This window comes from Eleutherodactylus coqui, chromosome 13 (genome assembly GCF_035609145.1).
Source record: "Eleutherodactylus coqui strain aEleCoq1 chromosome 13, aEleCoq1.hap1, whole genome shotgun sequence".
In the NCBI taxonomy this organism is placed as follows: domain Eukaryota; kingdom Metazoa; phylum Chordata; class Amphibia; order Anura; family Eleutherodactylidae; genus Eleutherodactylus; species Eleutherodactylus coqui.
Window position 1 is genome coordinate 3,945,763 of NC_089849.1, and position 25,917 is coordinate 3,971,679.

A 25,917-nucleotide genomic window follows, 5' to 3' on the forward strand; every position below is an offset into this window, starting at 1 on the left:
TCTGGTTGTGTACGGACAGCGTGGTTTCACAGCTGAGGGTTTGCTGCAGTGTTACCAGTCCAGGTAGTTTAACCCAGAGGGGAGCAGCTGCAGTGTAGCAAACCCTCAGCTGTGAGGAATGAGGCTGAGGGATCTAACAGGCTTCTAGTCACTGTCAGCAAGCAGAGATCTTGAGAATTGAAGCACAAAGTCTGTTAGGAAGGTGTGGAGACCTGTTCAGCGGCGACCGCTTCCATCAGGACTGTTCTGCGTGTGTCATGTGATCGCGCAGAGTTGCCATAATGGATGCGGCTCACTGCGAGTGACTTCTGCACCCGCGGGCATCTCTGCGGCACCTGCAGTACTATCAGATCGTCTGCTGACCCCTGAGGGCAGCGCAGAGCGAACCTACCTCAACTAGATGCCTGCCTGACGGTAAACAGATGACTCGCTGCCACCAGTGACTGCAAGGACAGCGGGATAGAGGGGGGGTAAGTGTACATGTGTGTGTATACTGTCAGACATGGAGGAGCAGCAGATCCGTCAACGCTGAACGCCCCCCTTTTATTAGACCCCCGGCCCTCTCATGATTGGCGCCCCCCTGTATGGTAATTCTCCCCGTGACCCCGGAGTGCGGCATAAAATCACATGACCAGTTTTCCGTGGATCAGTTTCAGTGTGAATCCACATTAGTTGGGAGAATCCAGCGATCGGAGCGACTTCCAGCGAGGCCGGTCATCGGTGCTGGACTAGCCGGGGTCTCACTGCCAACCGCGGGGGGTTTCTCATGTAACGGTGTGGAGAGTATACAGAGAATGGCGCGATCAGGGAAAACATCCAGCGAAAGGGGATCCTGTGGGAACAACTCATCAGTGAAAGGGGTCGGAGGAGGATGTCAGGAATCGCTGCAGATCTGAAGACCAAAGGAGTCCGATGCTACTAGCTGGGGTGATAGAGGGGCGGCGGTGTAATAATAATCTTTATATAACGCCAACATATTGTGCAGCGCTTCCAATACAGGGGGAATAAAACAGGACTGCGGTTACATAGTGGTCAGCCGATGGGGACAGCAGGGGCGGGGGGCTCCGACGGGCTCACATACTGGAGGTGGAGCCGTATCTGCAGCGCTCACTCAGGCCTTCCCAGGAATCGGAATAACCCTGGCTGGGTATACGTGGTATATACACACGGCGGCGGCATGTACCCGTATATAATACACACGTGGCGGCATGTTCCCGTATACATGTATGTGTGATATATGCGCGGCGGTACATTCCCGTATACATGGTATATACACACGCGGCGGCATGTTCCCGTATACGTGTGTGTGAGATATATGCGCGGCGGTACATTCCCGTATACATGGTATATACACACGCGGCGGCATGTTCCCGTATACGTGTGTGTGAGATATATGCGCGGCGGTACATTCCCGTATACATGGTATATACACACGCGGCGGCATGTTCCCGTATACGTGTGTGTGAGATATATGCGCGGCGGTACATTCCCGTATACATGGTATATACACACGCGGCGGCATGTTCCCGTATACATGTATGTGTGATATATGCGCGGCGGTACATTCCCGTATACATGGTATATACACACGCGGCGGCATGTTCCCGTATACGTGTGTGTGAGATATATGCGCGGCGGTACATTCCCGTATACATGGTATATACACACGCGGCGGCATGTTCCCGTATACGTGTGTGTGAGATATATGCGCGGCGGTACATTCCCGTATTCACACGGCGGCATGTTCCCGTATACATGTGTGTGATATATGCGCGGCGGTACATTCCCGTATACGTGGTATATACACACGTGGCGGCATGTTCCCATATACATGTGTGTGTGATATATGCGCGGCGGTACATTCCCGTATACATGGTATATACACACGTGGCGGCATGTTTCCGTATACATGTGTGTGGTATATGCGCGGCGGTACATTCCCGTATACGTGGTATATATACGGCAGCGGCATGTTCCCGTATACGTGTGTGTGATATATGCGTGTCGGTACATTTCCGTATACGTGGTATATATACACGGCGGCGGCATGTTCCCGTATACATGTGTGTGATATATGCGTGTCGGTACATTCCCGTATACGTGGTATATACACGGCGGCGGCATGTACCAATATACGTGTGTGTGATATATGCGTGTCGGTACATTCCCGTATACGTGGTATATACACGGCGGCGGCATGTTCCCGTATACGTGTGTGTGATATATGCGTGTCGGTACATTCCTGTATACGTGGTATATATACGGCAGCGGCATGTTCCCGTATACGTGTGTGTGATATATGCGTGTCGGTACATTCCCGTATACGTGGTGTATATATACACGGCGGCGGCATGTTCCCGTATACGTGTGTGTAATATATGCGCGGTGGTACATTCCTGTATACGTGGTGTATATATACACGGTGGCGGCATGTTCCCGTATACGTGTGTGTGATATATGCGTGTCGGTACATTTCCGTATACGTGGTGTATATATACACTGCGGCGGCATGTTCCCGTATACGTGTGTGTGATATATGCGTGTCGGTACATTCCCGTATACGTGGTATATACACGGCGGCGGCATGTACCAATATACGTGTGTGTGATATATGCGTGTCGGTACATTCCCGTATACGTGGTGTATATATACACGGCGGCGGCATGTTCCCGTATACGTGTGTGTAATATATGCGCGGTGGTACATTGCTGTATACGTGGTGTATATATACACGGTGGCGGCATGTTCCCGTATACGTGTGTGTGATATATGCGTGTCGGTACATTTCCGTATACGTGGTGTATATATACACGGCGGCGGCATGTTCCCGTATACGTGTGTGTGATATATGCGTGTCGGTACATTCCCGTATACGTGGTATATACACGGCGGCGGCATGTTCCCGTATACGTGTGTGTGATATATGCGTGTCGGTACATTCCCGTATACGTGGTATATACACGGCGGCGGCATGTTCCCGTATACGTGTGTGTGATATATGCGTGTCGGTACATTCCCGTATACGTGGTGTATATATACACGGCGGCGGCATGTTCCCGTATACGTGTGTGTAATATATGCGCGGTGGTACATTCCTGTATACGTGGTGTATATATACACGGCGGCGGCATGTTCCCGTATACGTGTGTGTAATATATGCGCGGTGGTACATTGCTGTATACGTGGTGTATATATACACGGTGGCGGCATGTTCCCGTATACGTGTGTGTGATATATGCGTGTCGGTACATTTCCGTATACGTGGTGTATATATACACGGCGGCGGCATGTTCCCGTATACGTGTGTGTGATATATGCGTGTCGGTACATTCCCGTATACGTGGTATATATACACGGTGGCGGCATGTTCCCGTATACGTGTGTGTGATATATGCGTGTCGGTACATTTCCGTATACGTGGTATATATACATGGCGGCGGCATGTACCCGTATACGTGTGTGTGATATATGCGTGTCGGTACATTCCCGTATACGTGGTATATATACACGGTGGCGGCATGTTCCCGTATACGTGTGTGTGATATATGCGTGTCGGTACATTTCCGTATACGTGGTATATATACATGGCGGCGGCATGTACCCGTATACGTGTGTGTGATATATGCGTGTCGGTACATTTCCGTATACGTGGTATATATACACGGCGGCGGCATGTACCCGTATACGTGTGTGTGATATATGCGTGTCGGTACATTCCCGTATACGTGGTGTATATATACACCGCGGCGGCATGTTCCCGTATACGTGTGTTTGATATATGCGTGTCGGTACATTCCCGTATACGTGGTGTATATATACACGGTGGCGGCATGTTCCCGTATACGTGTGTGTGATATATGCGCGGTGGTACATTCCCGTATACGTGGTATATACACACGGCGGCGGCATGTTCCCGTATACGTGTGTGTGATATATGCGTGTCGGTACATTCCCGTATACGTGGTATATATACACGGCGGCGGCATGTACCAATATACGTGTGTGTGATATATGCGTGTCAGTACATTCCCGTATACGTGGTATATATACACGGCGGCGGCATGTTCCCGTATACGTGTGTGTGATATATGCGTGTCGGTACATTCCCGTATACGTGGTATATATACACGCGGCGGCATGTTCCCGTATACGTGTGTGTGATATATGCGCGGTGGTACATTCCCGTATACATGGTATATATACACACGCGGCGGCATGTTCCCGTATACGTGTGTGTGATATATGCGCGGTGGTACATTCCCGTATACGTGGTATATACACGCGCCGCTGGCGTTCTACCCGCTGTGTCTGCGGCACACTACCGTTCTCTCCGCTTTCTCGGCAGCTCGTGGACTTGGCTCGCTTGTTTCCGTGTTTCTTGCGGCTGTGTAGCCCGGCGCACGAGCCGATATCTTTCTTTCTGCGGATCCCTTCGGCCTTTCCCTCCTCTCTACGGCTGGGACGTCGCATCCAGTTTGGCCACATTTCGGCGTGACCTCAGCGTTCCACCGCTAACATTCTGGGGTGAAGTGGATTCCTGCAGCGTTACTCGGCGGCCTATTCTTGTTATTAGCGGCGCTGAAGGGGTTAATTAGTGTTTGCGAGCCGCATACCTGCAGCAGATGAGGCACGGCCAGGTATTTGTCCTAAGCCTCGGTGTTTATCTGCCTGACTCAGGCGCTCGGCATTGTCCTTCCTCCCGCGGGCAGAATGTGCGCACTGACCTCTTAGTCACACATAGGTGTGTCCCATCGGAGAGGAACAAGGTGTCGGGCCGCCTGACGACAGATGGGGGCGCAAAACAGAAAGTGGAAACATGGAGTCACAGATCCTATTGGCAAGGACTGAGGATTGCTACATTGTATCAGTGGGTCTGCTGCCAGCTTTACCCCTGTTGTGGGGATCTGCGACGGCCCCGGCAGTTGGACCTCCAGTCATCGTAATGTTCCCTCGTACCCGTGAATGGGGGGGATTAGCTTTATAACTTGGCTCCACCCATGCAAGTGTTGGGGGGGCTGATGTCCGTAGGTATGTGAAACGCTTGGACCGCGCTGGTCTTCACTGCCCCCCAAACGTTGGACGTGCGTCAGCTCGCCTCTCCTGGATTGCTGGCTGCTCTGCGCTTCACGCATGCTAATAATCTTTTCCTTTGTCTTTACAGTTTGGCGCAGAATTCCGGCGTTTCGCCTTGGAAAGGTCCAAACCAGGAAAGTTTGACGAATTCTACGGATTACTGCAGCATGTCCACAAGATCCCCAACGTGGACGTGCTGGTGGGCTACGCCGACATCCACGGGGACCTGCTGCCCATAAACAACGACGACAACTACCACAAGGCGATCACCACCGCCAACCCCTTACTGCGGATATTCCTGCAGAGGAAAGGTAACGCCGCACGCACGCACGCACACCTGCTCCCCCCGGTGGTGACCGGTATACACACACGTCTCAGGTGGACACATTACTGAGATTGTTTTATTGGAAACAGTCAGCAAGTTTGTAGCTGGATACCCGCTTACAGTTTAGCTGAGCTCCTGTAATACAGGGGACACCGAGCCTGGCCAAATCGTGACACTTCCCAGAATGCAACTCACTACAACTAGTTGTGTGCAGATACTGAACAAGCAGGGAGTACTGGGATTTTATAGTTGCAAAGCATACAAAATAGTGAGTGCAGCTCTGGAGTATAATACAGCATGTAACTCAGGAGCAGTACAGGATAAGTAATGTATGTACACAGTGACTCCACCAGCAGAATAGTGAGTGCAGCTCTGGGGTATAATACAGGATGTAACTCAGGAGCAGTACAGGATAAGTAATGTATGTATACAGTGACTCCAGCAGCAGAATAGTGAGTGCAGCTCTGGAGTATAATACAGGATGTAACTCAGGGTCAGTACAGGATAAGTAATGTATGTACACAGTGACTCCACCAGCAGAATAGTGAGTGCAGCTCTGCAGTATAATACAGGATGTAACTCAGGATCAGTACAGGATAGGTAATGTATGTACACAGTGACTCCACCAGCAGAATAGTGAGTGCAGCTCTGGGGTATAATACAGGATGTAACCCAGGATCAGTACAGGATAAGTAATGTATGTACACAGTGACTCAACTAGCAGAATAGTGAGTGCAGCTCTGGGGTATAATACAGGATGTAACTCAGGAGCAGTACAGGATAAGTAATGTCTGTACACAGTGACTCCACCAGCAGAATAGTGAGTGCAGCTCCGGAGTATAATACAGGATGTAACTCAGGAGCAGTACAGGATAAGTAATGTATGTACACAGTGACTCCACCAGCAGAATAGTGAGTGCAGCTCTGGAGTATAATACAGGATGTAACTCAGGGTCAGTACAGGATAAGTAATGTATGTACACAGTGACTCCACCAGCAGAATAGTGAGTGCAGCTCTGGGATATAATACAGGATGTAACTCAGGGTCAGTACAGGGTAAGTAATGTATGTACACAGTGACTCCACCAGCAGAATAGTGAGTGCAGCTCTGGAGTATAATACAGGATGTAACTCAGGATCAGTACAGGATAAGTAATGTATGTACACAGTGACTCCACCAGCAGAATAGTGAGTGCAGCTCTGGGGTATAATACGGGATGTAACCCAGGATCAGTACAGGATAAGTAATGTATGTACACAGTGACTCCACCAGCAGAATAGTGAGTGCAGCTCTGGGGTATAATACGGGATGTAACCCAGGATCAGTACAGGATAAGTAATGTATGTACACAGTGACTCCAGCAGCAGAATAGTGAGTGCAGCTCCGGAGTATAATACAGGATGTAACTCAGGATCAGTACAGGATAGGTAATGTATGTACACAGTGACTCCAGCAGCAGAATAGTGAGTGCAGCTCTGGGGTATAATACAGGATGTAACTCAGGGTCAGTACAGGATAAGTAATGTATGTACACAGGGACTCCACCAGCAGAATTGTGAGTGCAGCTCTGGAGTATAATACAGGATGTAACTCAGGATCAGTACAGGATAAGTAATGTATGTAAGTGGATGGAGTGGAGGTAAGTGTGCATTGTTGCTGCATTTGGTCTCGCAGGTCCAGGTAGTTGGACCCCCAGTGATCCGGTCCCCCCCCCCCCCCCCCCCCCCATACTGTTTCTATATGTCACGGCTCCTGTAATTTGGTTTCTCTGCATTGGGATTCCCTTCCGCTGCAGTAGATATGATGGACGTTGTTAGTATCCGCCCTGTGGGTCCCCTACAACTATTTGTCCTGTCACATGATGTTGGTAACCTTGTACTTCAGAGCTGTTCACATGTAAGCGATCCTGCGTGGCGTCGCAGTGGGTGGGGCAGTAATGTGGTATTTTGTGCGCCGCTGCCTCTGTTTTCTCTTCTCCACAGAAAATATTTAGTAACTTTTTGTACTTATTTCATTCCATCAGTCGAATAACACCTCCCCCACGAGCGTCCTGCGGACTCGGGAACAACACCTCCCCCACGAGCGTCCTGCGGACTCGGGAACAACACCTCCCCCACGAGCGTCCTGCGGACTCGGGAACAACACCTCCCCCACGCGCGTCCTGCGGACTCGGGAACAACACCTCCCCCACGAGCGTCCTGCGGACTCGGGAACAACACCTCCCCCACGAGCGTCCTGCGGACTCGGGAATAACACCTCCCCCACGCGCGTCCTGCGAGCTCAGCGGTTACTTTGTGTTTTCTGCTCCGGTGACTCGTCTTCGTGGCGGTCGGATGCGTCTCATGTAAACGTCTTTCTTTTGGGCTCTTAAGGGTTCTTTTTCTTAAAGCTTCCCAGGTTTCCCGGAGCGCCCACTGTGGGTCCGCCGTGACGCCGCAGTCATGTGACCTGCATTCGTCTACCAGGTTTCTTGACGCGCGGCTTATAATGGGCTGACTATATTAGTGTCGCAATCGGCCGCTGAGCTGGGTTTCTCACACGACACGTTCCAGATGCAATGTGTGTTCGCCCGGAGGCGATCTCTGCAGCCCGGCGCTGCCAGGACGTCTTCATCGCGTCTGTTCACTGTTCCCCAGTTTCCAGACATAATGCACTCTTAGAATCGGAGCTTTTCTTCAATTCTCCCCGGACCGCATTACTGCGGGCGCCGCCAGTCATTAACACTGCAGTACCTGTAAGGGGCGTCGCTCATCTTCCACTGGCCATGAATCTTGTATACATGTGCCTTTCCCCGGGTGTCGTTCTTCACTGCTGCTCTGTTGGTGAACCAGGAAGCTCAGGATGAAAGGTGTAAACTGAGCATATAGCTTCCTCTTACTGGTGCAGTGTTTGTCCACAGCCAGGTACTATGCATGTGGGCGGTGCAGCCTTGCCTGCAGGCGGCCCGGCGCTTGGCCGCAGCCTTGCCTGCAGGCGGCCCGGCGCTTGGCCGCAGCCTTGCCTGCAGGCGGCCCGGCGCTTGGCCGCAGCCTTGCCTGCAGGCGGCCCGGCGCTTGGCCGCAGCCTTGCCTGCAGGCGGCCCGGCGCTTGGCCGCAGCCTTGCCTGCAGGCGGCCCGGCGCTTGGCCGCAGCCTTGCCTGCAGGCGGCCCGGCGCTTGGCCGCAGCCTTGCCTGCAGGCGGCCCGGCGCTTGGCCGCAGCCTTGCCTGCAGGCGGCCCGGCGCTTGGCCGCAGCCTTGCCTGCAGGCGGCCCGGCGCTTGGCCGCAGCCTTGCCTGCAGGCGGCCCGGCGCTTGGCCGCAGCCTTGCCTGCAGGCGGCCCGGCGCTTGGCCGCAGCCTTGCCTGCAGGCGGCCCGGCGCTTGGCCGCAGCCTTGCCTGCAGGCGGCCCGGCGCTTGGCCGCCGTGGCGACGATCTGGTGTTGTCTGGTGACTGTAGATGATACACTGATAACACGGCCTTGGTGATGTGCGTGCTGCTGATGGCAACGACAAGGCCCCGAGGTGGCTGTGTGGCTGCGGACGAGTACGGTATAAAGCTTCATCACTAGTTGGGAGCGTTCAGCTTTCTGATAGATTTCAGCTCATCGCCATATTTAAGAACCTCTGCTTGCTGTTGGTGAATGGAAACCACCTTGTTTGTGTTGAGACCCACCCAGTCTGTAATGCAGTGATTAACCCCTTGTGGGCATATATTAAGGCGCCAGCGACCCCTTAACCCCTTAGTTACACGGCTGGTTTTGGACCTAAGGACATGATGATTTTTTTGCAATTTTCATCTCCACTTCTCACAAGCCACGTGTTTGGTTGTTTGTTCCGCCGCCGCACGCGGCTCGTTGGTCTGGTGAGCGCTGGCGTCTATTGGTGTCATTTTGGGGTTCATATAATGTTTTTTTGAACCGCATTCACCTTTTTCTGCAGGTCGGTACAATTACAGCAATAATTTTATATAAAGGTTTTTTTTACAGATTTTCCCTTTTCCCGCGTGCCTGCGGGGCGCTTCAGCGTCATGGTATCACTAATGACTTACAGGGCAACCCGTCGGCCCTCCCCGATTACATGGCGCTCGGCCGATGATGTCACGGGAAGCTCACCTGCTCTGTGAACTCCATACATACTGCTAATAATATTGATCGTGGCATGTAAGGGGTTAACAGCGGCGATTGGTGTTTTCGCCAATCCTTGCTATTGTAGCAGGAGGCCAGCTATCAGTCACAGCTAGCTCACACTGCGAATGGCGCCGCTTCCAAGCCCCCACCGTCCGTATGGCGTACATATACGTCACCTTGCGTGAACCCCCTCCCACGCGGGACGGAGATGTTACGCGACCAATGTGGCGGCTGCAGTATGCGGCGCGGTCTAGGACGGTTTAGGACTCCTGGATTATTCTCTGGTTGGACGCTTAAGGAGTGCCGGTCTCCTCGTAATGCCGCATGACGATCGGGCCTCAGAATGGCGCCATCCCAGGATGCATTCACACAAAAACGTCTTTGGCGAATCCGCCTGCGTTTTTGTTGCAGTTTTGCTGCACTTTGTGCGCGGTTTTATCGATGCCGTGTGACGCACCCTGAATGTCGGAGGGGGAGGAGTCTGACACGTGTGGGTAGCGGTGAAGGAGTCGCCCCGGTAGTGTTGCGAGCGACCTGCGGTGGGTGACGGGTTGAGTGTAGATTTCACGTGCTGAATAAAGGATGCGCGGCGCCGGTGTCCGTCCTCCCATTCGTGGCAGTAACTCTATCTCCAGCGCTCCATCCAGCTGTTAAACGGCGGATCCGGCGCTCTGCGACTAAATGTGAACGGCCTCTGAGTGACGCAGATCAGTCTGACATTGGAGCGCCGCACGGAGCTGACATCCCGGTTTGTCCGGTCTGGGAGCGCGTGCGATGGACGTTGTGCGTGTGCGCACTATCTACGGATATTACGTACAGATGTAGCGGACGTTAAATTGACACTTAGAGGGATTGCGCCAACATACAAAGTTGGTCCTGGAATGCCACTGATTGCCTGGAGCGTGACTCGGGGCAGTCGGGATGCCACGGCCGGCCACCATTGTAGCACTGCAGGGGGGGCCCATTCACAAGAGCGACCATTCTGTAATACCAGATATTGGCTGGATGTCACGAGCGTCAGTCAGCGCGCGTTTCTATGAGCTCGTTGGTCAGCTGCTCGTTAGTTCCTTTACATGGCGCCATTGTGAGAAGCGTGCGTGTATGTTCGTGTCCCCAGCGGTAGTAGGTCCGCAGCATGCGCGTATATGGTCGTGTCCCGGGTGGAGTAGGCCCGCAACGTGCGTGTACGGTGGTGTATCAAGTGTAGTAGGTCTGCAGCATGTATGGTTGTGTCCCGGCTGTAGTGGGTCTGCAGCGTGCGTCTACAGTCGTGTCCCCAGCTGTAGTAGGTCCGCAGCGTGCGTGTATGGTCATGTTCCCGGGCGAAGCAGGTCCGCAGCGTGTACGGTTGTGTCCCGGCTGTAGTAGGTCCGCAGCGTGTACGGTTGTGTCCCCGGCTGTAGTTGGTCCGCACCGTGTACGGTTGTGTCCCCGGCTGTAGTTGGTCCGCACCGTGTACGGTTGTGTCCCCGGCTGGAGTTGGTCCGCACCGTGTACGGTTGTGTCCCCGGCTGGAGTTGGTCCGCACCGTGTACGGTTGTGTCCCCGGCTGGAGTAGGTCCGCACCGTGTACGGTTGTGTCCCCGGCTGGAGTAGGTCCGCACCGTGTACGGTTGTGTCCCCGGCTGGAGTAGGTCCGCACCGTGTACGGTTGTGTCCCCGGCTGGAGTAGGTCCGCACCGTGTACGGTTGTGTCCCCGGCTGGAGTAGGTCCGCACCGTGTACGGTTGTGTCCCCGGCTGGAGTAGGTCCGCACCGTGTACGGTTGTGTCCCCGGCTGGAGTAGGTCCGCACCGTGTACGGTTGTGTCCCCGGCTGGAGTAGGTCCGCACCGTGTACGGTTGTGTCCCCGGCTGGAGTAGGTCCGCACCGTGTACGGTTGTGTCCCCGGCTGGAGTAGGTCCGCACCGTGTACGGTTGTGTCCCCGGCTGGAGTAGGTCCGCACCGTGTACGGTTGTGTCCCCGGCTGGAGTAGGTCCGCACCGTGTACGGTTGTGTCCCCGGCTGGAGTAGGTCCGCACCGTGTACGGTTGTGTCCCCGGCTGGAGTAGGTCCGCACCGTGTGTACGGTTGTGTCCCGGCTGGAGTAGGTCCGCAGCGCGTGTACGGTTGTGTCCCCGGCTGGAGTAGGTCCGCGGCGCGTGTACGGTTGTGTCCCCGGCTGTAGTAGGTCTGCGGCGCGTGTACGGTTGTGTCCCGGCTGTAGTAGGTCTGCAGCGCGTGTACGGTTGTGTCCCGGCTGTAGTAGTAGGTCTGCAGCGTGTGTACGGTTGTGTCCCCGGCTGTAGTAGGTCCGCGGCGTGTGTACGGTTGTGTCCCCGGCTGTAGTAGGTCCGCAGCGCGTGTACGGTTGTGTCCCGGCTGGAGTAGGTCCGCAGCGCGTGTACGGTTGTGTCCCGGCTGGAGTAGGTCCGCAGCGCGTGTACGGTTGTGTCCCGGCTGGAGTAGGTCCGCAGCGCGTGTACGGTTGTGTCCCGGCTGGAGTAGGTCCGCAGCGCGTGTACGGTTGTGTCCCGGCTGGAGTAGGTCCGCAGCGCGTGTACGGTTGTGTCCCGGCTGGAGTAGGTCCGCAGCGCGTGTACGGTTGTGTCCCGGCTGGAGTAGGTCCGCAGCGCGTGTACGGTTGTGTCCCGGCTGGAGTAGGTCCGCAGCCCAAAGTGTGTTCACCATGTGATTCGCCCCTACACCCAGGACTTGGGGTACCGCTTCCTCCAGGAGGTGACGTCCCGCTGTGTCATCGTCATCACTGCGCAGCGCTGCTCGTGTCGCACGCCGCAGTCCTTGGACCGAGGGGTTCTTCCGTGGACTCCTTATTCGTAGCTGGGTGACCACCAATATGGAGGCTGCTCTCTGCGGCTGCCTCCGTTAACCCCTCGGTTGCCTGTGTATCCATATTTAATAAGGCGGCGGGTTACAATAGGAGCCATTGTTCCTCCGCAGATGAAGCACACAGGGTGGATGTGACTCCGGGGTGCAGTTGGCCGGCGCCCAGCAGCAGGTATTCGTGTTTCCTTTCATGGTAAAGGGCATATAAGGACAAGCTGGTCGCCGGCCGCCGCCGATTCCTCCCTGCACTTCCATATTGATTTCATCTTTCTGCCGCCGTCCTCCCGTCCAGGCGCTAGTCCCCGATGTGCTGCAGGGTGGCGCTCCTCTGGGTTTCCCATCATTGGATTAGTGACGGCGGGTTATTCTACCACCCCGGTTCTGTCATGCTGCGCCTTGTGGTGCTGTAGGCGCTGCTGCAGACTAATGGTCACTGCAGCTCTGGAGGTGACTGGAGTACAGTGGGAATATAGGATTTGCAGAGTGAAGCAATGTTGTTGGGTTACCAGGAATTATCCGTATGGGTGATCCCTGCGGGCCGGGGCTGCAGCACTCTGCAAGTATTGGGCGGGGGGGGTAAGGAACGCCTCTAGAAACCAAAGGGTTAATAGTTTTTGTCAATTAACAAACTGTAAAGTGACTAAAGAAAAGAGAAATGTAAATCCCATCAGTATCCGGTGTGACGTCCTCCTCGATACACTTGCACACAGTTTTTGAAGCCACTCGGCAGGGAGGTTGTTCCAGACATCTTGGAGGACTAAGCCCAGATCTTCTGTGGAGGTCGGCTCGCTCCGATCCTTCTGTCTCTCCATGTAACCCCAGACAGTTGGATGATGTGAGATCAGGGCTCTGTGGGGCCACATCAGCACTTCCAGGACCCCTTATTCTTCCCAACGCTGGAGATAGTTCTTAATGACATCGGCTGGGTGTTGTCCTGCTGCAGAAGACATTTGGAGCCAATCAGACGGCTCCCTGACGGTATTGCACGATGGTTAAGTGTCTGCTTATATTTCTCAGCATTGAGGATGCCAAATCCCCAGCTCCATGTACTGAAATGCAGCCCGAAACTTGAAAGGAGCTTCCACCATGCTTCACTGCTGCCTGCAGACACTCATTACTGTACTGCTCTCCACCATGCTTCACTGCTGCCTGCAGACACTCATTACTGTACTGCTCTCCACCATGCTTCACTGCTGCCTGCAGACACTCATTACTGTACCGCTCTCCACCATGCTTCACTGCTGCCTGCAGACACTCATTACTGTACTGCTCTTCACTGCTGCCTGTAGACACTCATTACTGTACTGCTCTTCACTGCTGCCTGTAGACACTCATTACTGTACTGCTCTTCACTGCTGCCTGTAGACACTCATTACTGTACTGCTCTTCACTGCTGCCTGTAGACACTCATTACTGTACTGCTCTTCACTGCTGCCTGTAGACACTCATTACTGTACTGCTCTGCACTGCTGCCTGTAGACACTCATTACTGTACTGCTCTTCACTGCTGCCTGTAGACACTCATTACTGTACTGCTCTGCACTGCTGCCTGTAGACACTCATTACTGTACTGCTCTGCACTGCTGCCTGCAGACGCTCATTACTGTACTGCTCTTCACTGCTGCCTGCAGACACTCATTACTGTACTGCTCTTCACTGCTGCCTGTAGACACTCATTACTGTACTGCTCTTCACTGCTGCCTGCAGACACTCATTATTGTACCGCTCTCCAACATGCTTCACTGCTGCCTGCAGACACTCATTACTGTACTGCTCTTCACTGCTGCCTGTAGACACTCGTTACTGTACTGCTCTTCACTGCTGCCTCTAGACACTCGTTGCTGTACCGCTCTTCACTGCTGCCTGCAGACACTCGTTGCTGTACCGCTCTTCACTGCTGCCTGCAGACACTCGTTGCTGTACCGCTCTTCACTGCTGCCTGCAGACACTCGTTGCTGTACCGCTCTTCACTGCTGCCTGCAGACACTCGTTGCTGTACCGCTCTTCACTGCTGCCTGCAGACACTCGTTGCTGTACCGCTCTTCACTGCTGCCTGCAGACACTCGTTGCTGTACCGCTCTTCACTGCTGCCTGCAGACACTCGTTGCTGTACCGCTCTTCAGCCCTTCACCAAAAAGACTACCTTGTGTTTCAGTGTGACTCCTCAGTCCAGAGCTCCTACTGCCATTTGTCTCCATCCCAGTTCCTGTTTTTGTGCTCCGTTGAGTCACTTGGCCTTGTTTCTATGTTGGCTTGCTGGCTACGATTCTTCCCTGAAGACCACCATATGTCTCTGGTCAGTTAATGGGTGTCTCGGGGTCCCACTGGTGGCTGCCAGTTCTGAGCGGATGACACTGGTGCACTTTAGTTTCTTTGGCCGACTGCTGCGTCTTTGGTCCTCATCGTTGCCTGTTTCAGACCGTGCTGATGCAGGATAACTACCATATTGCTGTGCTCTGTCTTGCCATAGTGTATGACCTGAGACATGAAACTGTCTTCCACAACCTCCCCTTCGTAGCAGTTTGGCTGCTCTTCACCCACTTCCAAGCCTCCTGCACAGCTGTATCTGTGTCAGTTCATCCTACATATGAGTGATGATTATCAGCTGTTGGGTATAATTGGTTCATCACACACCTTCATCCTGCAGTATCCGTCTGTGTAAAGGCCCTCTTAGACGCAACGATTTTCACTCAAAAATCACTTAATGCCGTCTTCTGGGCGATAATCGTTGTCCGGCTGCGCTGACATCCGGCAGTTATCATTAAGCTCATCGTTGTCTGTCAGCGTGATGATGATGAGCCTTATGAGGGATTCACAGCGGGAGACAGCGGATACTATTGCTTCATTCCGCGGTCCAGCTCTGTTCTCCATACCCCGCTCGGAGCGCAGAATACATCCGGGCTCCCAGCATGCCTCCTGCTCCCCCGCTCGCAGCACAAGGTGGCCGCTCAGCGTTTGGGCGATCACAACAATTAGCGCTCAAGAGTGATAATCGTGTCTAAACCCGACTTGCGCATCCCCCGAACCGCTGCAGCTGACGGACGGCGCACCAAACGCTGATTACACGTCTCTTGGTAATTGACAAAAATAAACTATTAACCCTTCTATCCCTGGAAGAGTTCTCACTGTGTAACACTTCCCACATCTGGTTAACACTTTAGTACAGTGTCGGCCCCCCCGCGGGCGCTCTTGCGTGTGTCGGCCCCCCCGCGGGCGCTCTTGCGTGTGTCGGCCCCCCCGCGGGCGCGCTTGCGTGTGTCGGCCCCCCCGCGGGCGCGCTTGCGTGTGTCGGCCCCCCCGCGGGCGCGCTTGCGTGTGTCGGCCCCCCCGCGGGCGCGCTTGCGTGTGTCGGCCCCCCCGCGGGCGCGCTTGCGTGTGTCGGCCCCCAGTACAGGCCGTGCGGACGAGATCATAACAAATTTCATCCCCAAGGTCCAAAAAACCCAGCAAATCTGCACCAAAATCCGCTCGGTGTGAAGACGACTTACAGCCACGTTCGCGCTAATATAAGTCGCCGTTGGGTTGGCCTCCATGCCGACTGCTGCGGATCTGCGTGCCGAACACAACATGGAATCCGGGTCAAAAAGCAACGATCCTTGTACATCAGCGCCGTATACGCTGCGGCGAGGAGCACCAGTCACGTCCCTGAGGCCCTTTCGGATACTGCGGTGTGATCGGGGTCTGCGGGTTCCTGGGTTTAGACCCACGTAGTGAATGTTTAACCCTTGTGTTACAGCAGCGCCCACCCGGTGCCAGTCGTCCCTTTCACCATAGGACTGTTTGTAGCATCGTGTGCCCCCATAGCTCTGGCTGCTTATATACAGTGTGATACTGGTATTGCAGTGCAGTATTCTAGCAGCGGCCCCCATACTAGCACGGCTGCAGCAGACGTTGATGGTTTCTTCCCCACCAGGCACATAGATAAAGGCTTCTGTAATCGGGGGGCCGTCTGGGGGCCGGCAGGTTGCAGCCGGTGCCCGGAATGTAATAGTCTTAGGAATGTCTGGCGCCTGGCACGGCCCTGCACCACGGATAACGTCACCCTGAGCCGGTGCGGGGGGAGCTGTGTGCCGTCTGATGGGGGTTGTTGTTCGCAGGGTCCTGTCAAGGATGTCGGCGACAAAGCATTGTGTGCGTGAAGGCGATGACTCGCAGCGACACTCGTACTCGAGTCATCGAAGAGCGTTCATGGCTGACTGCCGCAGCCTGGCATTGTGCTGACGCTCCCCCCTTAGTCTGTACCCAATACCTGCGAGGTCTTCTCTGGATGTCCTTATTTACCTGAACAGACCCGATGCTTCTCACAGCTGAGGGTTTGTTACAGTTGGCTCTCAGAGGATCATCCAGATTGGATACAAGTGTTACCATTCACTGACCGCAAGCAGTGGACTTAAAAGGGTATTCCGGTAATATATGCTAGAGTAGTGAGGGCCGGCTGCCTCCACCTGCCACAGATCGCCAGAACTGGGGTCCGCTGTGTGAACGGAGCGGCGGTGGAGCTTGTAGGCGGAGTACGGCACCCTCCACCTCCAACCCGTTCAAATGGGGAATGGGACCCCTATTCCGGAGATCGTGGGGGTTGGACTACTAGACCTCCGGTGGACAGGTGATAACTTATTATCGGAGTGCCCCTTTAACTCATTAACCTTTTATCTGCCAATGTTCCAAAATTGTAACCGTGGATGCAGGCAGTTGCTTCCCGCTCTGGGGTCGGCAGGTGAAAGGTTAATGACGCAGACTTTTTAAAAAAAACTTATTTTCAGTTTCGCCTCCCAACTTTTGAAAAGTAACTCTTGTCTGAGGGCGGGGGAGGTGTGTTATTTCCCAAATATATATTTCTTGCCCCTCTAGGACTCACACTCGTTTGATCGCTTGTACCATCTACTTCCATATTGCGGTTTTCCTGCGGGCGTTCCATTAGTACAGGCCCGTCCTAATAAGCTGGGGGTCTTCAGGAGGCCCTGGACTGCCATGACAACCCAACAGCACCTTGTGATGTCATCGCGGGCGTGTGGGACCCCTCAACTCCAAGCGGGGCGTTTAAATGCCTCTATCAGGACAGGTAAAGGGCTAACGGCCACCAACGGCGTCAGCGCTGATTGCAGGCGGGTGTCGGCTGTAGAGACAGCCGGGACCCTCGGTGTATGGAGTGGGATCAGCTCCTCTCCATACTGGCCCCGACGCTGGAGGGGGGCCTGTGTGCCCGAAGTCATCAGGGGGTTAATAACGAAGCGCAGATCCGATCTTCAGACGCGCTGGTTATGCAGCGATTACGGTTTACTGATGAGGACGGCGTCGGCCCCTTGGATGCGGCAGTCGGATCATCCGGGGTTCCTGTAACAACCTGCCATAGTACAACAGCTCAGCGCAGGCCCATGGCGCCCGCTCTTTAGTGTTGGGTAGCGACATGAGGGTCAGTGGCACGGGCGGCGGGTTTGTTAGCATTAGTCATTGTAACATGAAGCCCGGCACGGTGACGAGGGAGAGTGGCGCGTAGTTAAGGTGGGTGGGGGAGTCAGGTGACTGGCGCTGTGCCCGTTGGTGAGGTATGTGTCACTCCTGCAGATACTGGGGGGGTCAGGTATCTCGCTTCCTGGTGATGTCATCGCCCGGTCATGTAGGGTAAAGGTGAGCGCTGATATAGCTGGTTATATAACCCGATCTGGATGCCACAGAATGACAGCCCTCAGGTGTGGGAGGCGCGGCCTGCATACCTGTCAGGTGTGTACGGAACAACCTGTCCCGCCGGATTCTGTTTACCTGCCGTCTCCACTGAGAGGATTCTGGGAGCAGCTGTGTGCACTGTCCACCTCATGACTAAAATGCGTATTCTGGCCGTGTTTATGGCGGCACTGTATCCCCATTGCAAGCGGATGGGAGGAGCTTTCTGTTATACCTTGTGTTTCAGTTCCTTCTCACTTTCTTGATATCTGCTTGCTGTTATTGAATGGAACCCACCATGACCTCCTGCTCGCGCCGCTTAGGGTGTAAGGGTTCATCCAGATGTTCTGGACTCTGCCCACACTAAAGCCAACTGTGCCACATGGGCTCCATTCACTGACATGCGGTCCAGCTGACCTCTAGCATTTCTCCAGATGACCTGAGCCGCCAACGCAAAGGTGAATGTGCCCTTAGAGTTACCAGCTGGGACTCCAGGATGCCTGCTCTGGTACATTGTACCAAACCCTCAGCCATCTGAGCAACAGAGCTGGCTCCAGTTAATTGGGCGCTTCTGCAGGGTTTCGCACACATGTGGCAGTAAAGGCCCATTTACACGGAGCAATGATCGCTCAAAAATTGCTAAAAAGCGATCGTTTGAGCGATAATCGTTGCGGCCATCGGGCACTGCTAGCTGATTGTTAAATTCAGTCCAACCTAAAAATCGTCATTGAGTCTTATCAGCAGTTCTCCGCGGGGAGTGCTGATAGCATTGTGTACCGCTGTAGAACAAAGGAACTGAAAGCAGATAAGAGCCCTTGGGCTATTAATTGCTTTCAGCTAAGGCTTCATTTGCACACTTCATTGCTCTTAAGTAGCTGAGTAGCTGCTTAATAGTTTATGCAAAATGGTTGCTTAAAGCTGTCACTGTCGTTTGAGCGATCATCGCTCCGTGTAAATGGGCCTTTTGTCTGTAACCGTGTAAACAGGGACTATACAACTGTACACACCGGCTCTGCAGACCATGCAAATAATCACAGCTGACATTCTCTCTGACGTAGTTATTCGCTTCCCCTTTTCTTCCGAATCCGGCCCAGACTGCTATGACCACTTCTCCCGGCCTCAACTTGTCTGTGGAATCTGACATACAGACATCCTTGGCTCCTTGCTTTTACATCACCCTCCTTACATTATTTACACCTCTACACAGTAATGGCTTCAGTAATCCCCAAGATGGTAATAATGCCACCTCTGGTGCCCCACATAGCAATATTGTCCTTGTTTTTGTGCCCCCTGTAGGCCCCATGCAGTAAGTGCTGCTTATAGTGACCCTCCCCAATAATGCCTACTGTATGTTCACACTCGGTAATAATACCCCCTTCTGCCTCCACTCAGTACTACTGCCCTCTTGTCCCCATTCACTAATAATACCCTCCTTTGGAAATAATCCCCATGTCTGTACTCGGCCCCCAACTGACTTCCACATGTGTAATCGTGTGACTCCTGCGTGATCGCTGCGGATCATGTTTGTCACATGATTGCATAACAAGAAGTGGGCGGGGCATGTTAGCGCCCACTACAGCTGCAGTAAGGCGGGGGGGGGGGGACTTTTTTTTTTTTTTAAACCCCTTTCAAAGTAAAATTTGTGGCCCTCCGGCCATGTCTGACTCTGCAGCGCCCCCGTCACCCGTTTGCTGCGGCTCGGCCTGCTGAGCAGGACATGTTTTGGCATCCGATGGAGCGTTGTATAACTGGTCCCGGAGCGGCTGTTTGTTGGCTCGGATTCCACATCTTCGGCCTCTGATTTCACCTTCGCTGGCGGCGCGGTAAGCATCTCCCCGAGCGGATATATAATTCATATTATAGATCCTGCAGCGCTAAAGTAAAACATTAATCGTCGGTGATGACCTGCGTCTGTCCGAGAGCGCCGGGTACACAGGAAACATCCGACGCTCCAGATGTCCTGATAATCCAGATGAGCGGGAAGTGCCACGGTCCATTCAGCGCCCCCTGGTGGGGAGGTCCATGATGGTTCTCATCATGTGGGGCTGACACTGAGGTTAAAGCCACCCTCCAATCCCGGGATAAGGTTGTGTGCAGGGCCTGGAGGGGGGACTTATATTATGTGCCGTCCGTCCCGGGGTTAACAGCGGGGATGCTTGTTCTCACTGATCCCCGCTGTTGCAGCAGGAGGCGGCCCCTCAGTCGCAGCTCTCCCCACTGCAGATGGTGCGGGCTCAGCTTCCGAATCCACACAATCTAGAGAACACAAACCTGTGTCCATAGAGAGGAACTGCTTCCCACCCAGGATGAAGGTTTACGTCCTGTAGGGGCTAAGAAGGTGGTGGGGCTTCAAGGACTCGTCACATTTACGATAGTTTACACCAGAAAGTGGCATAGACTTTACTCTGGCGCACGGACCTGCCAGGCATATGCCAAGTGTAAGAAGTGGCATGAGCTTGACGCACTTTACTGTATAGACAAGTAAAAATGGATACAAAGTCCCAACCTAAGTAACTATGTAGCGGTAGTTTGAGGCGCGTCCTGCTGACCACATGAGAGCAGTTGTAGTCCAACACGCTACCAGTACGGAAGATTGTGGTGGCCCTCTTGGTAGACAGACAACGGGCCCTCAAACTGGTGGATCCAAGAGAGAATGGCACAGAGGCTAGCAACTCCCCTCCGGTCCCTAGCCAAGGACGGCAGGGTCTCACACGGTCAGCACTGTGAGCTCTGGTAGGTGTGGGCCCAGAATCTCCATCCTCTGACACTGGTGGTCTCAAGCATGGGGGGCTCTTGTGTAGTCCTGTATGGACATGTGTCCCGCTGGATCCGGGACGTCGGCAGCAGAAGCTTCCCGTTCACGATGACCTCATGATGTTTTCTTGGAATATTCTGACTTCTTCTCTTTCTTCCTCCCACAGAAGAAGCGGACTACAGCGCCTTTGGCACCGACACCCTGACCAAAAAGAAGAACGTACTGACAACTGTTCTTCGTCCGGACATCAACAAGAAGAAGCCGCACCTCGTCATCGGGATGCCCAGCGACTTCAGGCCGGTTTCCTCCATCATCGATGTCGATATCCTCCCTGAAACCCACCGCAGAGTGCGGCTTTACAAACACGGAATGGAGAAACCCCTGGGCTTCTACATCCGCGACGGCTCCAGCGTCCGTGTGACGCCGCACGGTCTGGAGAAAGTGCCGGGCATCTTCATCTCCAGGCTCGTTCCCGGAGGACTCGCGCAAAGCACCGGATTGTTGGCCGTCAACGACGAAGTACTCGAGGTCAACGGCATTGAAGTTTCCGGGAAGAGCCTGGACCAAGTCACCGATATGATGATCGCCAACAGCCACAACCTGATCATAACGGTTCGGCCAGCCAACCAGCGCAACAACGTGGTACGCAACAGCAGGAACTCCGGCAGCTCTGGGCAGTCGACGGACAGCAGCACGAGCGCGTACAGCAACCTCCCGCCGCAGCAGATCATCCAGAACTACCACCCCGAGGAGGCGCAGAGCGACGACGAGGACATTATCATCGAGGAGGGCGGCACCTCGGTCATCCCCAGGGCGGCGCCGTCCACCGAGAGTCTGGAGTCCTTGACTCAACATGACTCTTACCACGAGTCGCCGCAGAACGGATTTATATCCTCGACGTACCGCACGCACTTGTCTGCCAGCTCGGGCAGCCTGGACCACATTGGCCATAACCACGACACGAAGATCTTGGAGGAAGATGGCACCATTATTACACTGTGAACGCCGGATCGGACGTGGCGATTGGCGCTGCCTCGTTGCACATATATTATTTTTTTTTAGCCTTTTGATTCGTGACATTTACCTGCAGATCATTTTTTATTCTTCTGAATATATATATATTGTATAGTTTATCATCCGCCGTTCGCGTCGCCACAGAGCTTAGAATTCTATTTTTGTGAAATGAAGGAAAGAAATTAAGTGTTTTTTTTTTTTTTATGTTGGTTTTACATTCCATCAGCGAACAAACGACCCCCTCCCCCGACGGCGCCAAGACAGAGCAGATGCGGCGCCCGGGTCTGCGGACACGAAATCCTGCATTTTGTATTTTCGTATCTTTGTTTCCAGCTCAAGCAAAAAAAAAAAAACAACCAAGCTTGTGTTGCGTCGCGGTCGCGGACTGGCGAGGGTTTGTCTGCCGGCGTCCGTGTGCATTGATCGGAATTGTTGGTTTTCTACACTGGAGTATTTTTGGGACGGACCTGGTACTGGGTGGTAATTGGCCCTCTGGATGCTAACCGTTCTCGCCCCCCTGATTGGCGCGGGCTCCGTACCCAGCAGGGGCCATGTGCGCCCGCCTGAATTTAATGTATATAGTTGCCTGTGACTGGGTTAGTTTGCACATGTGGGCATTCGGCTGGTTGGAGGCCGATCTGTGGTCTATGCACCGAGGATGTATGGAGTCTGGGGGCCGGTGAGCGAGGGGCCGTCCACACGGTCGTCTTCATCATATGTTTAATGTATGGAGCCCGGAAGTGAGGCTGGGCCTGACTGCATGTAAGGTGCTCTGAGTTTGGGGCTGGGGCCCCGCGGTCAGGCTCGGACACGCTTCAGAGCTCCATGCCTTAAATGGATTGTACAGAAGACAATGTGACCGGTTCCTTTACACGCCCGTGCCCGTCGGTGCCCTCTAATTGGTGGAGCACCTGCCCGTCCCTTGGCTCCCTACCAGTTAGAGCTGATCTGAAGTAGCGGTGTGATGGATCAGACACCCACGGGAAGGGAGCAAGATGCCTTTACACATGGTGACGGGCAAAACGTCCTCTCCAGCCCCTGGGCAATGGCTGTCCAGTAGGCCTGCAACCCAATGGCCTGCTGGCTCCTTGTGTGGCCCCCAGCGTGGGCCCTGTGTGTAGGCGGCAGCTCGGTCTTCCATGGCTTTGACTAAGGATTTGGGGTTACCCGATCTGTTGCATTCATGTGTCATTTCTGCTGTATCCGCCCGCCCTGGTGTCCCGTATCATGTGGCTAGGGCTGCGGTGTGGACGGTGCTACGTGTGACATCAGAGGACCGCGTGACTTGTGGGTGCAGCCCGACTCTTCCCCTTACCCCCCCCGATCCGCATGGCACCCGTGCTTCATCTAGAACTGCAGACGTATATACTCTATAACACTGATGCTGCTATAATAGATGGGTTATGATTTTTATATAAAGCTGTTTATGAAAGGGTTAATGGCCTGCGCCGGCGCTTTCTACCCGGTCCGCTAAGATGAGCTCCGCTCCAAGTATCCCTGCAGGCGAGCGTGTTTAAAGGGGTTATCCAGGTTAGAGAAACATGGCTGTGTTCTTCAAAACACAGCGCCACCCTTCACTCCAGCATTATGTGAGGTATTGCAGTGAATTGGAGCTGAGCTGCAATACCAGACCCAACCCACGGATGAGGGGGGTGCTGTGTGTGGAAGAAAGCAGACATGTTTTGTTTATTTTAACCCTTGGACCGCCCCTTTAATGGGGGGCTGTCCCGTCTTCTTTCCAGGGTCTCCTTCTCAGACCACCTGTATCTGCAGTACTGGGAGCAGCGCTGGACGCGACCCTCAGTTCTGACCACTACATGGGGGCTTCTGATCCCCCCAAGTCATCCATAATCGCAAATTTGGGAACACGGCCGCTAAGCTTTAGGCCTGGACACGTATCGGACTTTCTACCCAACATGGGCGTCCGCTGCCCTCCAAATCACACTGAACACGCAGGGAATGCTGGGAGATTTCAGCTCTGGAGGATGATGCAGGCTGTAAATGAGTCATGTAGATCGGAGGTGGAGCATAGCCGGCCAGGATTCCCCTCCTCCCTCCTTATTCCTCAGGACCGCCCTCGGTTGGCGTCTTGGGGGCGGAGCTCATATTAGGCCGCAGAATGTTTTGCTCTTGGTGTATAATTTATTGCCGTTGTATAATCTGTATCTGACCGCAGATGAAGGAAAGGCCTCAAGCACAAGATTACCCACAATCCCCCTATTTATACCCCTCCCCCGATCCCTACTGAAGGGGAACAGACCACACGTGGCGCACAAGGTACTGAGACGATGCGATCCACCACTGATTGAGTTCCGGGCCGCGTACGTGATGCCGCCATCTTGGCGTGCGACCAGTAATGCAGAGGATTTATCTTTCTTTGTTCTCTTTAATGGATATAATCCCCCAGAGTCCGTTATTCTGAAGGCGGGGCTTAATACTAAGTGCCCCCCATGTGTCATGAAAGCCTCCCCGCCCCCCTGCAGATGACGATTATATGCACATGATGTAACACAAGTCCCTTAAAGGGGAGCTCCACTTTCTACACATCATGACCTGAATAGTGCCAGGACGATGGGGCCATCAGTGGGTGATTCCTGGTGAACTTCCCCTTTAAGAAGTTGTTTTTGTAATCTCCATAGAAGCACAAATCTGTGACCACCATGGCGGCGACATTTCTGATCACATGACTGTTATAGTTCTGAGAAGTGAAGCGATTGGTTGATGCACAAATAGCAGAATTAACCCATTAAAGACAATGACGGGGTGGGGGAGGGGGCCGCTCCCTGACCTGACGGAGTCCCGGGGTCTCATTAGTCTCGCTGTGTTGTCAGATGGAATGTCCATTAACTGCAGGAGATTTGTTTCTCTGTGTTTGATTTAAGGTTATCTCTTGTCCTCCAGTCACATCCAGAGCTGCACAAGCCTGCTTCTCCCAGTTGGTTCAGTATTTGGGTTGAGCCTCCTCGCTGTTCGGCCCGGCGGGTGATGTAGTCTAATGTGAAAGGAAAAAAATCTATCTAAATTTCCCATAGTGCACTGCAGCTCGAGGGTGGAGCATTATGGAATTATTGTGGTAGGACTAGCTGTGCAGATACATTATCTTACTCTAGTCCTATTCAGAGCTGCATCTACAGCTAGTCATGTGACCTAAATAGCTCAGATCTGGCGGAGTGGGCATGTGAACTCCCACAATGCACTGCTGTCAATAGTAAGCCAGCAGGGTTGTGACTGTGGCTTTGGATGTGACTAGAGTATAGGACCTGAAATCAGACTGGTGCACGGAGTTCAGATGTGAATGTAATTTATCTGAGTTCCCAGCATGCACTTCTCTCTGGTAATGGAGTCCAACAGATTTGTGACTGCAGCTTTGGATGTGACATGAGACACTGACACAGTAATGTGCTGATCACTGAGCAGAGGGGCATGGCTGCCTGTGTGGTGTCCTATGCTCTGCCCCCACTGTACCCGGATTACCCGTTATGCCCCGCCCCTGAGGTGTCATGTTATGCCCCGCCCCTGAGGTGTCATTACCTGCTTATCCCCCACCCCTGCTGTGTGTCACATGTGACGCTGCTCTTTCTATGGCTAAGAGAACATTGTGTTTTTCTTCGCGCGTCCTGAATGTGTTCGGCGGGATGTCAGTATTTTTACTACGATTCTGTACATTTACGCATTTGTATCACGAAATGAAGTTTTAATTTTTCAATAATGGGCTGCGGTCCGCTCATCGCTGCTTCCGCAGAACGTCACCTCTTATATTTTTACAAATGGAGAAATAAACCGATAGATTCTGACGCTTCGTGTCTTCTTAATGGGGGCTGCAGCGGGCGGAGCGGGAGACCTGCGGGGTGCCAACACTACATCTCCCAGGATTCCCCACAGCAGAGGTAAAACTGTGACATGTGGAAGCCGGAGCCAGTAGAGTTGAATATTGGCATCAGCCAAGCGATTAAAGGGGATGTCTGGCCATTTAAAGGGGTTGTCCAGTTGTAAACCATGGTCTGTCCTCATTATGGGTCATTAATAGTAGATCTGCTGTGGTCCTTCACCATCAGCCTCATCTGATCAGCTCTTCTCTTGGCTGGTGCACTGAGACTATTTCTGCAGGAAGCAAAGAAGAACTCTGTTAACACAGTGGTCAGGAATGGTATTACA

The 25,917-nt window shown here is 53.6% G+C and overlaps 1 protein-coding gene across 1 annotated transcript in view; it reads left to right on the forward strand.

Annotated features, from left to right (window-relative positions):
• Positions 1-25,556, forward strand: part of PARD6B (par-6 family cell polarity regulator beta) — a 26,906-nt gene extending 1,350 nt beyond the window's left edge. The window contains exons 2-3 of the mRNA XM_066587569.1: positions 5,162-5,384; positions 20,915-25,556. Coding sequence (XP_066443666.1) covers positions 5,162-5,384; positions 20,915-21,750 — 1,059 coding nt within the window. The 3' untranslated portion in view covers positions 21,751-25,556. The remainder of the gene's footprint in view (positions 1-5,161; positions 5,385-20,914) is intronic.
• Positions 25,557-25,917: the final 361 nt, after the last annotated feature.